This window comes from Lemur catta, chromosome 5 (assembly GCF_020740605.2).
Source record: "Lemur catta isolate mLemCat1 chromosome 5, mLemCat1.pri, whole genome shotgun sequence".
NCBI classification, from domain to species: domain Eukaryota; kingdom Metazoa; phylum Chordata; class Mammalia; order Primates; family Lemuridae; genus Lemur; species Lemur catta.
This window is the reverse complement of record NC_059132.1, coordinates 42,860,840-42,878,509: the sequence shown is the minus strand read 5'-3', so window position 1 is coordinate 42,878,509 and position 17,670 is coordinate 42,860,840. Positions and strand designations below refer to the sequence as shown.

Sequence of the window (17,670 nt, the reverse complement as noted above, 5' to 3'; positions counted from 1 at the left end):
GGATACTTAACTTGTATTGAAAAAGAATGGGAAAAAATTACAAGTCATATGCCTTTGGCATATCAGTTAGTACTCAGCAATCAGTCTTGCTCCAATATTTTTCCTCCTCTTCAGAAATAAGTAACCAGACTTTTGGTATCAACATGGAAACTCTGCAAATTTCTCTCTCACATGAAAGTCCAGGGCTGAATTGGCACCCCATAGCATCAAGGATCCAGGCTACCCAATTCTATTTTCCATAAAGTTAGGAGACAGATATCATCTGTAAGCTCCAAAATATATTTAAAGGCTGCCAACAGCAGCTGAAATCAAGTAGAGGCCAAATGGGAGAAAGTGAAGAGAAGAAATACACAGAGTGGCATATTTCAGAGAACTCTAACAAAAATATGTTTTTATCCAGAGCTAGGGTTACAAGTGCAAAGTCCCTATCACCAAGTGTTGATACTGGAGTAAGCAATGGTAAAATTTTCTGTTTCTAACAAGTTTAGATTTGGGGTGGGAGGCACACCTATACAAAGAACCAAAGAGATGAATCATATTTAAAGAAAGAGTTGGTTTCTTGGCAGTGGAGAAAAAGCCTCAAGGGTGTGAAAAGGCTGAATGACTGCCCCAGCCCCTCCTGCTGTGCCAACCCCAGACCTCACCCCCAATCTTGTGCAAATAGCTGATTCAGGAAACCCAACCCATTCAAATATGAGCGACAAAAAGGCAATCATATGTACACCATTGATAGAGCTATTAAAAACGAGTTAAGGAAAAAAAATGAGGAAAATGGCAGAAAAACTTATAAACAGAAAAGTCACAGAAAAATGTTGCCACTGGAGCATATGAAATTTCTGGCTAAATATTTTACAATGAATTTTAAAAACCAAGTGAAGCAACTTCTCTACGAAGGAAGTTCACAAAGCAGAAATAACTCAGAAAAGATGGCAAGAAAACAGGAGGAGCTAAAATGTGAGCTTGCAGAACTTAGAAAAGGGTGAAAAACAAAGTAGCTGCAGATGGAGATGGAATGTGCACCAGGGAAAAGAAAGAGCAGAAAACACAGTGAGGGACAGAGAAGGTAACAATGAGCAGAGCATACCAAGTGAAGTCGAAATAAAGGGTTTTAAAATATTAGAGAGAAAAATAATAGGTACAGAAGTTAGAGATCCTGAAGAATTAAATTAACTGAGATCCCTGAAGAATTAAACAGAACAGAACAATGGGTCAGAACAAATCCCTAAAGATACAATTCAAGAAAACTTTCCTAAAATAAAAGCAGTCAAATCTGACCCGTGAGAGACAATGATATACACCAGGGAGAACAGGTTAACACAAGGTGGGTCCCAATAAGGTTATTAAACTTTAAAGATAAAGAGGCCGGGTGCCAGGCTCACACCGGTAATCCTGGCACTCTGGGAGACCAAGGTGGGAGGACTGTTTGAGCTCAAGAGTTTGAGACCAGCCTGAGCAAGAGCGAAACCCCATCTCTACTAAAAAAAAAAAAAAGAAAAGAAAAAGAAAAATTAGCTGGGCATGGTAGCCGCATGCCTGTAGACCCAGCTACTTGGGGGAGGCTTAGGCAGAAGAATCGCTTGAGCCCAGAAGTTTGAAGTTACAGCGAGCTATGATGATGCTACTGCACTCTACACAGGGCAACAGAGCGAGTCTTTGTCTCAAAAAAAGAAAAAAAGATAAAGAAAGAATCCTTTAGGACAAAAAGCAAAAAGATCAAGCAAGTCTGGCATCAGATTTCTTTATATCAAATTAAACTCCAGAGGATTTGGAGCCACACTAAGGTCCTCAATCAAAGAAAGGGCAAGCCACATCCAACCTGGCTGCCATTCAAGCATAAACAAATAAACAGTTTTGAACATGCTCCGGGAATATTGCTTCCACCAGTCCTTGAGCATTCTCCTTCTAGAGAATGAACTTTAGTCATCCAGATGACTGGGGAAACTGAGGCAAAAGAACTGGCAGTGAGCACTGAACATCTTTATCAAAAGAAGAAAGACTTTAAGAAATAAAGAAGGAAAATGGTGGAGATTTGAATGACAGCATAGAATGTGGAAGCCACACGCCCTGACAACCAGGAGAGCAAGGGAGAATGCAGATGTGAGTTATACAAGGTTTGGGGACTGCACCTTCTCTAACAGCTGGGAGTCAAAGGGGTCCATTTATAGGTGACAAGTCAGAAACATAAATTAGATCATGTCACTCATCTCTCTGCTCCTATTCTTCTGTAGCTCCCAACTGCAGTCTGGATAAAATTCCAAGTCTCAGACTGCAAGTTCTGGCCTTGCCTCAGCCTGTAAACACACTTCTACCCAAAACCATCACTTCACACCCCTTCCCCCTAGTTCCTGGAGCCACCGTGTGCTTGCTGTCTCCCTGGCATTGCCCGTGCTCTCTGGGATGCTCCCTGCCCTTGCTCCTCACCCGTCACACTCCCACTGTCAGCTTACAGGGTGCACAGCGGCCTGCTCCGACTCCCCAACTGAAATGAGTTCTTTAATTACACCCAATGCATTTTTCCCTCATAATACTCACTACAAACGTGGAATTATGTACTTAATATCTGCCTTTCCCACATGCCTGTAAACTCTAAGAAAGCAGAGAGCTAAGTCCATTTGGAACATACTTAATTCCTAGGTCCCAGTAATATAGATCTTGCCGTGTGGTAAGTGCTTAATAAATATACACTGAGAGACTAACACAACAGCGTTTATTCCACAAACCACTCTACCTCATCTCCACTGCACCTGGAACATCATACGCTATGGTAAGGCACCACTTCAACAAACAATACTGAAAAATTTCAAGATCTTTAAAACATTTGTTTCACATACATTCTTTACTAAGGCAGGAAAGATTGAAAATGTGTTTTATTAATAAAAGATTTTTAGAGAGGGCTGATATAAAAGAGTTTTTTGATAAGCTACACATTCACTACAAATTCAGAAGACATTTCATCTCAGACGAATTTGGTTTCAGCAAAATTTTATCATATGCTTCCATATGACATTTGTCACACAGAGACAGTAAAGGATAAAATCAGAAAACTTTTCACTTACTTTGGATGTTCAAACTTGTCTATAAGATCAACCTTTTCCACCAGGTCTCCTCCAATCGTCCGGACTAAGTCATAGAAATCATTCTCTGCATAATTCTCAGAGGGCAACCAGAATGCGATGTCATTTATCACGGCAGGATATTTGCTAAGAGGCTAACAAAACAAGAGAAGAAAAGATGGATGGACGTGTTAGTCGGATGAGAATGTTTAAATTTTTCATAAGAAGTTTCACTTGGCTAATTAGGAAATGCTGATAAAATATTATTTCAGCATTTGAATTTTCAGGAACAAAATGAACTTAAATCAATATTAAAATTAGCAAATTCCATAATGCATATTACAGATTCTTACCACTTTCAGTGTAACATTATCATATATTAAATTTTATCACCATTAATGGTCAATTTAGTGCAAAGCAACTTGAATATATTTTTTAATTTTTTCCATTTGAACACTAGAAAAGTTCAAATTTAATTGACATGCAATTCATTAACTTCTTGTGATACTTTCAGGAAGCCATTTTAGTAGAGAAATAAGTAAGAGCCTATCAAATTTGATATTTCAATTAGTAATGCCATTATTTGTTAGTATTTCTAATTATTAAATGACTGATAAGTAGTCATTTAGGGAGTTATTTTTCAAGTTATGCCACTAAGGATCTGATAAACACAAATGTAGTCATTTCTCCCACTTTATTCCATTTTTCCAGTTTATTAGCTCAGTTGTTCACCATTATATTGGATAGACATTTAAAATTAGATATGCTTAGAAGTTTCTGCATTTGTTTATGGTTTTCACATATATAATATATATAAATAAATCTTTGTTTCTCCATATATATACATATATATACACACACACACACATATATATATATGTTTTGGTCTATAAGTTACTGCCACAAGAAAAATGTGTCATTATATAACTGTGAAATTCTAAGGGGATATCTAATAAAGCTATAAATTTTTTAGAAGGGCAAATTTCCAATTGATTTATGCCAAGTCTGATATCACTATGAACCTTTGGTGAACCATTGATCAGAAAAAGTACAAAACTTTTAAATGGCAAAATCTCTGGAGAACTAAATACTCAAATATAAATGATTATTCAACTTGAAATATCAATAAAGTTGTCAAACAAATGCATCACTTTAGAGCACACATTTCAAACAAACATGATAAAGCTACCATTTAGGTGCTCTTGACAAAATACCTCGGCTCCTGAAAAACATCCTGTGTTTTCTCTCCTATAGCAAAGTCACAATGCCGTGATAAATAACCTGTGGGTTAATGTAACAACAGGAGATGATAGAAGTTTGGTGGTTATACAAGTTGCTCTTCCTTTTGTCCCTTAAGGAACACAGAAATTTAGGGAGATTAGATAAGAGACTGGGATTGCTAAGAATTAGCATGAAATTCCCTCTTCAATTAATCCAAGCTGACGTACCACACTTTTTGAGCTCTGATGAGGAAGGTGACAGAGAAATGGGAGAAGGTGCCCTAACCAAGTCTCTGTGTCTGCAGTTCATGGACAACAGTCCACATGATAATAATGCAGTCAGCCAGAATATATCCCCCCAAGATGTTTCCAAAATATGCTTTATAGTAAATACATTTTTAAAAGCCATGGAGTTAAAAAGGAAAACACAGACAATGTATTACATTGCAAACCTACTTCAAGCTAACAAATGTAATAAGTTTAAAGTCATGGCTTAACTAAAGAGAGCATTTACTCCACTAACTGGTTAGGTATCAGATGTGGGATACCTACTAGTGGCCCTTGCTTTTTTGAGCAGGAGAAATGTAATTTTGTTTTGAAAAAATAACTACAGATCCACTGTTACTGAGATGCAGGATTTCCAGTGCTTAACCAGTGGTGGTGTCCAAACCCATCCAGTGGCTTCCCATTGCTCCTAGGTAAAGCCCACAGTTCCTAAAAACTTCTACCTCTTTCCGATGTTCTTCTGGCTCAGGTCAGCCCAGCTTACTGGGTGTCTTGAACACACGAAGCTACTCCTTCCACACACCATTTCCCGTCCCCCCCTCTCCCCAGTTCTGGCCCTCAGCCACCATGTTCATTTCACCTTCCCAGGCTCCATCAGTCACTTGATGCAGCATCTTCCCTTCTCTTGCATAGTGCTCTTCGTCATCGTCATTGTTTGTATGACTGCTTTATGTCTGTCTACCCTGGATGTTATGATATTTGATGGTAGGGTGTGTATCTTTTTTCACCTCTGGACTCTGTGATCTCACACAGCACAGTCCCTGTTACACTGCAGGTGCTCAGTAGGGGCACATAATGGCGCTGCCTTGCGTGAGCAATGACTACATTCGAGTCAAACAACTCAGCTGTTTTATCTCCTTTAACCAGATTGGCTAATGAGCACACCAGGTAAGTGAGACGCAGAGACCTTCTCCCATACTGGCTTATCTAGTGTTTAGCAACCATGTGGGATGACAAAAAGGCAAAGAAACCTGGTAGAAACTTGATAATCCGCAATTGTAAAATCATGGAATTTTAGAATTGGAAGGGACCTTACATTATATCTAAAGACTATTTGTGTTTCATTTCTTATTTGGATTTAAACAGAGGAATGCCTACTTTATTAGTTTTATCAGATAACCACATACAGTCGTTCCTCAGTATCTGAGGGGGGTTGGTTCTAGGACTCCAGAGGATACCAAAATCCTCAGATGCTCAAGTCCCTTATGTAGTATTTGCATATAGCCCAGGAACATCCTCCTGTATACTTTAAGTCATCTCAAGATTACTCATCATACCCTAATACAATGTAAAAGCTATGTAAATCATTATTATGCAGTATTTAAAATTTTTATTATTTTTTATTGTTGTTATTTTTTTTCCCAAATATTTTTGATCCACAGTTGGTTGAATCTTTAGATATGGAACCTGTGGATACAGAAGATACTGAGAGCTGACTGTATTCATTAGTTCTTTTGTTGATCCTCTCAATTTTTGTTTTATGGTTTTTTTTTTCCTAAATCGAAAAGGGCTAGAGCTTAAATTGTATATCAGAAAATAAAAGAATTGAAAAGGTCATCAAAACTACAGATAGAGAGTTAATATTGGACCAATGGTTCACAGTATAACTTTATGAAATGTTTAAGGTAAAGGTAGTGCCTTTTATATGTAAATTGTTTCATGAAACAGAAAAGGAGGGAAACTCAACTAATTTTATGAGGCTACTCTAAACTTGAAGTCAGAATTGGACAAGCACAGTACAATTCAAGACAAAATTTTAGACCAATTTCACCAATTTCAATTTTATGTACAATCTACATAAAAAAAAACCTAAACATAACTTTAGCAAACACAAATCAGTAGCATATTAACATAATGTTGCAAAATGATCAAGTAGCTGTTATTCCAGAATTATGGTAATAATTTGAAACCAAAAAATAACCTATTAATCAACATATAAAGAAAAAAACACTGTGATTATTTCATAGGAAGGAAGTATTGATAAATGTATTACTAATTATTTTTAAAAATCTTGGCAAACTAGAAATAGAAGGCAACTTCCTTAACCTAACTAGGTATTTATCAAAAACCTACAGCAAACATTATACTTACTGCTAAAATTTTAGGAGTGCTCAAATTAAAGTCAAGAGTAAGATAAGGATATCTCCTATCACCAGTGCTCTGGCACATTACGTATCTAATAAAGACGGTATATAAGAAAAAGCTATGAACTAAATGAATAGGAATACAATAGGCAAAAATTTGTGATCCCAAATTTAATATTTTATATGCTTGATCTTCTTGATCTATCAGTTTCTAATAAGATAATAAAAACCCTATAATTATTGTCATTTTATAAATTTATCACAATAATTCTATCAGTTTTGCTTCATGTATTAGGTTATTAAGTATGAAATGTCCTATATCCTTAAGTACTAAGTTTGACAGTTGATATCTCTGACATTTCATGTTGACACTACTTGTTTTATTTTTTTATTTATTCAGTCTTGCAAATGCATGTTTTGGTTTGTGATTATCTTTCAAAAATTTTTTTTGAGCAATTTTTGTGAAACCATGGATAAGTCAAAAATTCGTGTTATTTTCAAATATGAGTTCTGCCGTGGAACCAATCCAGCATAGACAGCTCGAAATATCAAGAAAGTGTTTGGGAAGGATATGGCTGATGAACACACAGTACATGGATGGTTAGAGAAGTTCCATTCTGGTGATTTTAATCTTGAAAATGGGTGACCCACGCGGGCAACCTGAGATCAAGGTGGATAATGATGAGCTGAAAGGTGGATAATGATGAGCTGAAAACTGTATGGGAAGCGAATCCATCTCAACCTACACATGAATTAGCTGTAAGGTTTGATGTTTCCAACAATATTGGGCCACTTGAAACAAATTGGCAAGGTAAAGAAGCTGGATAGATGGGTTCCACATGAATTGAATGAGCAACAGAAGAGAAATCATCTTGAAGCTTGCCTTTCTTTGCTGTCATGATATAAAGGTGAACCATTTCTACACTGCATTGTTACATGGGATGAAAAATGGATTCTTTTTGACAATCGCAAGCATTTGGCACAAGGGTTGGATAAACATGAAGTGTTGAAACCCAGTCGACAACTGCATATTCATCCAAAAAAGCTAATGGTGTCTGTTTGGTGGTCCAGCACTAGTGTTATCCACTACAGCTTCAGGAAACCTGGTCAGTCGATTACAGCAGGTGTCTACTGCAACCAAATGGATGAAATGATGAGGATGCTTGTGATTAAGCAGCCAAGATTGGTCAGTAGAGACAGCCCAATCCTTTTGAAAGACAACACTCGACCACATGTCACACAAACAAACAACAGAGGCTGGACTTGGAAACTCTCTGTCATCCACCATATTCACCAGACCTTGCACCAACTGACTCCCATTTCTTCCCGGCATTGGCTCACTTCTTGCAAGGAAAAATATTCAATTCTCAACAAGCTGTGGAAAATGCCTTTCTTGATTTCATTGCCACTTGCCCTCCAGGCTTCTTTGCTGCTGGTATAAACAAGCTACCATTAAGATGGCAAAACTGTGTCCATAGTTGAGGCACATACTTTGATTAATTGTACTGCTTCTTGTTTGAGATATAATAAACTACACTTTTGATTCAAAATTGGACATTTCATATGTAATGACCTATATTTTTTGAAGCTGTATGTTAGGTGTACACAAGTTTATAATATTTTCTTGGTGGATTTCTCCTTAATAGCAGTATTTGTATCCTTGCTAATCTCTAGTAGGCTATTTGACCCAAATTAGAACTTGTTACACCAGCTTTGTTTTAGTATTTTCTTGGTAAATATTTTTTCAATCTCTTTGATTTTAATTTTTCTTTTTTTAAAAGTTTTTCTTAAACAAGCTGAATTTCATTTAAAATCCAACAGCTTCATTTTTTTGCTGTTCATCAGTATTTCATAGTGCAACAAATGTTTATTCAACTACATTTTGAATAGATTCCCTTTTCTTAAAAAAATTAACAATTATATGTTTCAGAACATTCTGAACTTTGCCACAAAAGCCCAACCACATGTGTCAATTCATATTTTTAAATGAATTTTGAAAAGTTCAAATGCAGGATAAATGAATATCCCAAGAAATAAGATTCGTCAGTCCCAGTAAAAGGTTCCTGGAAGGAATTATGCAATCTCTGTTTCAGGAAGTCTTTGTAAAATAGGAGTGAGTCTAGAGCTCTTCTTGATTTGCAGTGCATGAGTTGAGTAAATTTGGAGACATCAGCTGTCTACCATGCTGTTTCTTTTCAGTGTGATAGGAGTGGAGTACTGGGCAAACCTGCATCCTTCCCCACCTCACAGTTGCTCTCCCTAGCTCAAAGAACTCCAGGTTTTGTTCAGATAGCAGTCGTATCTTAGGGAAAGTAGACCCCTCCTCAGTTGTAGGGAATGAAAGTCATGACTGGATGATCGAGTCATGGTTACTTGTGCCCCTCAGCCAGTCCAGGTATGGACACAACCTCAGTTCCATCAATGCCATGTTGTGGCAATTCTGCTCAGAAAAAAAAATTGACACCTTGGTGAGGATGGCTTTTTGCCCTTGACCCTTTCTTCTTCTTGAGATGCTGGAACAAGGTCACAATGATTGGAGTGGCTTCAAATTTTCAATAGGTCAGTTTAATGTACATATTCACTGTGATTATTGATATTTTTTATTTCTACAATCTTCATTTGTGCTTTCTGCTAATTGGTCCTTTTCTTGTCATAAATTTTCTCTTTTTCTTCCTTTTATTGGATTGATGGATTTTTTAAAAAATATCCTCATATCTTTCCTTCTTCAGTGTAAGAAGCTATAAATGGTATTTTCTATTCTTTAAGAATATATATATTTACTATCCTTTAATAAATTGCTCCAAAGTATAAAGTTATTTAGTGTCTTTATTTTAGCTGCTAAATAAGATAGGAAAGTTTGTTTTCTTTAACAGGCCCTGTTTCCAACTATCCATCTTCCTCATCCGTGTTGTCTAGAGTTTTATTTTTAAAAATAATCACACACAAAACAATGTTAAAGTCAAGTTGATTTTTTTTTTAAATCTATATTTGCTTCCTGCATTCCACGTCTTCTTTGAGAGACAATGTTCCATGGAATTCCCTCACGACGTGTGACAACTTGGATACCAAATAGTGCTGGAAGAAAGAGGTAGTTCCTCCCCCTATGGCAGAAAGCAGATTTCTTTCCTCACCAGAATGGTAAAGATAATGTCTTCCTTAGGGACAAAGATTGGGCAGGTTTACTAATAGCCCCTCTAAAAGACTGGGAGGAAAACAAACACAAATAGACAAAATATTGGACTCCAGTTCCCAAGTGCAAGGGTTTTCAGTGGTGCTACCAGCCCAGCGTGTGCAGCAGCCTGAACTCAAGCTGCCTCTGTGCTGTGGGCAGCAAAGTCCTTTGTCTCTGAGGCAGGAGTCTCTTGTCATTCTATCAGCAACCATGAAACCATGGGAATACTTTGTTAACCTACCGGTGGGGGAAGATGGGCCTTTCCCAGGCCTGACACCCTTCTTTCTTTTTCACTGTTGGTCTCTCAGATGAATATCCTTCAATAGTTTTTTTCAATGAAAGTTTGTGGGAGGCAAACTCAGTATTGACATGTGTGAAACCCCTTACACTTAAATAATTTGGTAGGGCACAAAATTGTAGATTCATGGCTGTCTTCCCCCAGCACTTTGACAATATTTTCCTGGTACGTATTAGTAATGATGACAAGTCTGCTGTCAGCCAGTGCTATTGCTTCATACGCAGTATGTCTTTTCTTCCTGGCAGTTTGGAAGCTGTGCATCTTTATCCCTGAGGCTCCGCAATTTGACTCTAACGAGGCCAGGTCGGCATTTATCTTTATTTATTCTGCTCAGTACTCAGGGTATGCTTTCAATCAGACGGCTCACATCTCGTACCAATTCTGAAAAATTCCAACTACTATTCTCTGCTGTTCCTTTCATTCTCTTCTGGAACGGCAGTAATACATATTGTGGAGCTTCTGAATCTACCTTCCATTTCTCTTAGCTGACCTATTTTAGGTTTTTATCTTTATGTGTTTGTGTAGCATTCTGGGTGAATTCTTCAGTAATGTCTTCTTAACTACTAATTGTCCCTTCAGCTGAGTCTAGTCTCATCTTTTTTTTTTTTCCTTCTTTATTTCAATGAATCTATTACTTATTTCTGATATTCTGAGATCATTTTTTCCCATATCTACTTATACTTCATTTCTGCCTGTTTTTGCCTCTTATTTAGAATTTGTTGTTTTTAGTTTTTACGATTATTATTTCTCCATTGATTGCTCTGAGGTAAGGATATGACATTTTCTAAATAAGACTTTTTTTTAAGATTGTTTTTTGACTTTAATATCCAGTGAATTCAGATTCTGATTGTTGATGTGGATGGCTACACTCTAAGGTCAGAGTTCTTCACGTGGTTTGGAATTTGCATGTGCAGGCTCATCCTGTGAGCGAGGTAACTGCAAATGTTCTCTCGCTCATCACCCCCTGCTTAGAGATTTTTGTGGTTCCTCTACTTGAACTGCTAGATCAGAATGGGGTTGATGTGCTGGTCTGGGTTCCTGCTCATGGTGCTATTGTTGCTGATGAAATAGGAGCACTTAGTCCCTGAGAAGGAGCCTTGTCTCTGTCCTGCTCTCTTCCTAGGGTCGAAGCCTCCCATATGCTAGGATACAGCAAGCAATGATACTGGGCCTCCTTTCTGGATTAGGGGACACGACCACCATCCTGCCCCTGCTTTCAAGCAGAGCCTGTGCTCTGGCCCAGCACATCACACAGGGCTATTTCAGCCCTGACACCCCATCAGAGCCAAGCCGCTGGTCGCCCCCTCCTGCTCGTGATCCTGGAGCCCAATGTCTGCAGTTTAATGCTTTGCTTTGTGTGGGTCTCTTTTCCATGGTGATGTATCTTTTTTAGTGGAATGGGGGACTTAATTATGACTTCTTCATTTTATCTTTTAAGATTTTGATCTATCACTGCTGTGTTTGGAGCAGAAAAGTGCAGCCTACGAAGCAACGTCAACTTGACTCTATTTCTTTGCACAATGTTTCTTAACTTTGCTGGGGAGGAGGTCACAGACCTCTCTGAGAATATGATGAAAGATTAAAATCCTTATTTGAGAAAAGCCCATATTTTTGCAAACACAGATTTTTGCATGGAACATCTAGGATTCACAAACCCAGTAAAAGTCATTCAGTGAGTCAGAATAAGGACCCTGTCTATGACCTAGACTCAAAATTGTGTCATGTAGTTCAAATATAGACAGCTGAGATGACTATCCTAAGAGAGTTAAAAAAAATACCCAAATCATACTTTACTAACAATGATATACACACATATGCACATATACTTTGTATACCTCTACACTGTAAAGAATATATATTTTATAATAACAGAACTAAACGTGAAGGCATCATTTTCTTGTGGTAACTACTTACATTGCAGTTACACTGACTTAAATTAAAAAAGTCTGACTTTTATGGGCTATACTAAGAAACCTCTTCCTGCAGCTCAGACAACTCTGAAGGCCTCCTGGTGTCAGATCTGCCTGGGGTCCCTGAGGCCTTGGCCATGAGGGCATCACAGCCCGACTCCTCCCCTGCCCAATCCCACTGTCGTCCCTTCCCTTGCACAAGTGTTGATCCCAAGAGCACCTGAAAATAAGCTCCTGTCACATTCATCTCCACTATAGTTTGGATATTTGTCCCCTCCAAAACTCACGTTGAAATCTGATCCCCATGTGGGCAGTGGGCCCTGATGGGAGGTATGTGGAGTACGGGGGCGGATTCCCCGTGAATAGATTAATGCCCTCTTGGGGTGAGTCTCACTGTGCCTGGCCCCTCCGCCCGCTCTCTCCTCCCCTCTAGCCGTGATCTCTGCACACGCCTTTTGCCACGAGTGGAAGCAGCCTGAGCTTCACGAGAGGCAGATGCCCAATCTTGAACTTTCCAATCATCACAATCATGAACCAAATATTTTTTCTTTATAAATTATCCAGACTCAGGTATTTTTTTATAAGAACACTACACAGGCTAAGAGGAATACCCATCTCAGAGTCTACTTTCTGGGGAAACTGTCCTATGACTCCCAGATCTCAACAAAATGTCAGCAACCAGCTGACAAGAGAATTTGGTGTGCCCAGGGGGATAGCAAGCCTCAACAGGCATACACTGGAGTGAAGCAGACCTGGCCTGGACTCTGTCTCTGTCTTACCAGCTGCACGACACAGAGGAATGGCTGCGCCAGGCCTCCCTGGCAGTCTTGCACGTATCCACCTAAGCCACACAAAGACCTCAACTGCAGCTCATGCGCATCTCGTGATCCTCCTGTGTTCCGGCCTGCGAGCCATCTCCTACTCACCTCCATATTTCCCTGCAAGGCTATCACGAAGCAGTTTCTCGTCACCTCCTGGGTTCTGAAAGGTATGAAGCTTCCTGCTTCACCCTCCTCAGAATAGAGGTACAGAACATAGAAGCTCCTAGCTGCAGCCTGTAACTGGCTCCCCTGCAGCAGGATAGCTCACGGCTTGCACTGCAATCACCTGTTCTGTCAGATTCAACTGTGCTCCCCCAATAAAGACACGTTGGAGTCCTCACCCCCAACGTGTCCGAATATGACCTTACTTGGAGAAAGGGTCTCTACTAAGGTAATCAAGGTAAAATGAAGTCCTTTGGGTGGGCCCTAATCCAATATGACTATTGTCCTTATAAAAAGGAGGAAATTTGGACACAGACACACGCACAGGGGGATTGCCACGTGAAGATGAAGCCAGAGATGGGGATAATGTTTCTGTAAGCCAAGGAATGCCCAAGCTCGCCAGCAAATACCGGAAGGTAGAAGGGAGGTGTGGGGCAGAGCCTCAGAAGGAACCAACCCTGCCAGTGCCTTGATCTCAGACTTCAGCCTCCAGAACTGAGACACTAAAGTTCTGCTGTTTAAGGCACCCTGTCTGTGGTACCTGTCTACGACAGCCCTAACAAACTATTAATAATATACCTTCCCTTTGTTTCAGCATCGTCCTTTTGTGATGTGTGGGAGCTGGCACCTTTGGCTACTCCTCCTTCTGAGCCAATGTGAGCAGTAAGCTGTCTAAATCTTGAATCTCATTGTATTCTTACCAGCTCATTCAGTCAGGCCTTGGCCTTGGCCTTGGCCTTGCTCGGTGTGCTGTGGGCTTGACTGATTGCTGAGGGCAACGTGCCTTGTGGTTTCTTCACCTATAAAACGGAGACCGCACCTGCTTCCCCACACCGCAGTGAAGATGACAAGAAATAACCTTCAGAAAGCACACCTGTAACAGTGTTCAAGCCAAAACACAGGTTTGAACAGTTCAGCAGATACACAAGTTTGATGGTTGTCCACGACCCAGTTATAAATTATAAACTTGCCTCGGGGACTGGAAAGGGTGGTCTCAAAAGTGGTTTGACCATACTATTCCATCCTAACTGGCCCCTGCTGCAGGTTTACCCCCCAAATCTGAACGACAAATGTCTCCATGTCCGTTCCAAGGTTAAAATCCTCAGAGGCTCCCTTCTTAACGTTCCAAGATTAAATACAAATTCTTCAGCCTCCATGACTCTGTTCCCAAACATTCTGAAAGAAGATAATCCCACATTGTCAGCTGGTACAATAACACAGCCCTGTACTGCAGCACCTTTATTCCAGCGAAGTTTCTTCCTACGTCAAAATCTTCCCCTAACTTAATACTCTCTTCTCTTTTTTTCAGTGTTACTGACACAGGATAACAGATTATCAACCTCCATTATGCAAATTTTTCTGTACTAGTCAATCATTGTTAAGTCAGTCTCTGGTATGGTTTTCTTCCCTTTAGGCTAAGTTACTATTATTTTTTTTTGGCTCAGAAATTATTTTGACAGATGTCAAACAGGGGAGGGTCTCTCTTTCCTCTACAAGTTCTCCACAGAGTTCTGAGATTGTCAAGGTGACTTTCAGTCAGTTGTTTTTGTTTTTTTTAATTTTACTTTTTTTCCACATACTTCCTACTTCACGGAATCAGTCAGCTTTTACCCATGGTTAAGTTTAGTCAGAGGATAACTTTGCAGCTCCTATGAGCACTGCTTTTCTTTCTAGATGAGATCACACATTCCTTTTATTTTTATTGTGATTACATGATTAACAATGGTTGCCATTCATGGGGTGCTTCATACGCAGCATCTCGTTAACGCACGGCACAATCCTATGCGATAGCCACCATGGCTATTCCCACTGTGTCCGTGAGGAAGCTGAAGCTTAGAGACCTTAACCAATCTGTCTAAGGTCAAACAGCCACTAACTGGCAGAGCTGAGATCAAACGCAGGTCTAGTAAGGCCAGGTTGTGCTGTTAACCCCTTTGCTTTAAGGCCTCCCATTTAAAATTAAGGGCTCTGTCTTAGCCTGGGCTCTTATAACAAAAATACCATAGACTAGGTGGCTGAACAACATACATTTCTTTCTTTTAGTTCTGGAGCCCCAGTTTAGGGTGCTAGCATGGTCAGGTGCTGGAGGGCCTTCTTCCTGGTTTACAGATGGCAGCAGCAAGGAGAGGGGAGAGAGGGAAGGAGGGCGGGGGAAGCAGGGGAAAGAGACAGAAGGCATGAGAGCAAGCGCAACTGATTCTTCTTGTAAGGGTGCTGATGCCATTCCTGAGGGCTCCACCTTCGTCACCTAATCACCTCCCAAGGGCCCTACTTCCTAATACCCAACACATTGGAGGTTAAGATTTCAATATATCAATTTTGGGGAGGGGGGGGGATACAAACATTCAGCCCATAATAGCCTCATAGGAAACAGCTTAATTTCTACTACTGTTTCCAGAAGCAGTCTATTCAGCCTCATTAACAATTACGTAAATAAGACCAAATCTAACATTTATCCCTAGGGTGCCTTCTAGGACATTTCCCTTTCAAAGGATTCAGTTAGCTTTTAGATTAATTACCTTGATTTATAAGCACTTTCAGTCTGCTTACACTCCATGTGATTGTGTTCTTATCTAAATTAACTTAAAAATCAGTTTTACCTATAAAAATAGTATACCCTATCAATTACTTTGTTTTACATGAAATGTTTGATAGCCCTTACTTTAATTTCATCTATTCGCTTGGTAATAAAAAAACACCTATCAAATTTGGCTGGCAGGTTTGGTACTTTAGGAATTCAGGTTGTTTTAACTCATGATTCCATGCTGCTTTGATATTACAGATTTTTTCACTTTGTTCCAACATTTTGTTTTTATTCCCACTTAATTTCACCGAGTGCCAGGAGCACACTGTGTTGGTCAGAGGTAAGCACAGTTCCTACTCAGGAAGCTTTTGTTCTGTTACTTCACCAAGAAACCACATGAGATTCATCAAGTTCTAAACAGTCTTCTAAACTTTAATAGGATATTTCCCATATTTGTGCTTCAATTTTGATACAATTTCAGTTCTTTTTGAAGATCCACAGAAAACAAGAAATTTTTCTATAATGAAATCATGTGGAACAATCATGTTGGTAACCTCGTGTTCAATTAACTTTTAATATTTCTATATCATGGTACTCCAACTATCTAATGAACTTCTTGAAGACAGAGCAGCTTTTCAAATCTTTTTGAATACTCTCAAATTTACTCTAAAGCTCTAGAATACTTTATTTAAAACAAGTCATATATTTGAAAAATGCAGACACACTGTGCTACTCTAGGTAAACAGGAGCCTGGGGAGCCCAGCCGTCACACGCGGCCTCATACTCTGCAAGGGACCTCAGGGACCTGGAGCAAGGCTTCAAGGCCCCTGCCTGAATGTAATGGCTTTTAACTTAAGAAAAAGAAAAAAAACGAGCCTCAGAAATCTTTGTTTAAAAAAGAAATTGCATGTGCCTTTGGTTACGGAAGGACTTGCAGAGGGGGTGCCGGCCTGCGCCCAGAGGCCTGTTTTGCTGCATGTGAACACCTGGCCAAGCATTTACACAGGATTAAAATGCCGAAAATAACTGTCTCATGGGGTGATGAAAATGTTCTAAAATTGATCGTGGAGATGATTGCTCATCACTGTGAATATACTAAAAAAACCCACCAAACTGCAGACCTTAAATGGGTGGATCATATAGTGTGTGGATGACATCTCAATAAAGTTTTTATGAAAACAAAAAATGAATAAATAAATACATTGATGGAAGAAATAAGGGTTTCTAAAAATGGAGAACTTATCAAAGTCTTCGTCTCTTAAACTCATTTTCTTAGATTAAGCAATTTAGCCTTTTCGGAGGCAGCATTACTGCCACTCTCCTCCTCCCTCTCAGAGGTGAGATGTCTGTAGAAGGTTTGCCCGGCCGTGTAACTCTTGCCCGTGTCCACACAGCCTTACAACATCATTACTTCAAGTGAACTCACACGTGGTTTTGTGCTTATAATTTTTCCTAGATGATCATATTTATTATACTGTGAGACAGATATGTCCTTTCCATTTGCTTCATTTAAAATGAGTGAGGTGCTAGGTGAAAAAGTACACAATGGGAAACTAGGTCTGTGAGCCCCCAACCCTGAATTTAACCTCAAAATTGTATCTGCTTAGAGCATGAACTCTAAGAGCTGGCTTGCAGTTTCTTCTTCAGGCCCCTGTCCTGAGAGGGACGGTATGTGACTCGAGGTAAAACAGGGCCAGCTAGAGAAAGTCACTTGAATTTGCCTGAATTCATACAGATCTGGCCTTCTGACTACTCTAGCGTGCAGAGGAAAATGAACAAAACAAAGTGAAACTAAAGAACTCAAAACGTGATTTCCAATGGCTTGCTCAGAACTGGAGTAAAGATCAAACGTGAGAATCCCACAGAAGGAAGGCCTTTCACAGAGTGGACCCCTTGGACTTGACCTTCTTCCTCTCTTCTTCATGCTACCCCTTCCCCACACCCCTGGCTAGTGGTCCTTTGGGGCCAGATCCCTTGATCCTGTATGTTCCATTATTTCTTCCTGACCTCCACAGTGACAAAGAATTAACATTGTTTCAGTTGTTTCTCTGTAATGACCCACGCCCACCCCCAGCAGTAGGCAGACATTCACCCTGTCTGTCCGAAGCTTTGTTCTTGATCCCATTTGGTGACAGAAATAG

General features: G+C 39.6%; 1 protein-coding gene across 1 annotated transcript in view; it reads right to left on the bottom strand.

Annotated features, from left to right (window-relative positions):
* Positions 1 to 17,670, bottom strand: part of FARS2 (phenylalanyl-tRNA synthetase 2, mitochondrial) — a 381,318-nt gene that overhangs the window by 143,168 nt on the left and 220,480 nt on the right. Inside the window, exon 5 of the mRNA XM_045551632.1 lies at positions 3,057 to 3,208. Within this exon, the coding sequence (XP_045407588.1) occupies positions 3,057 to 3,208 (152 nt within the window). The remainder of the gene's footprint in view (positions 1 to 3,056; positions 3,209 to 17,670) is intronic.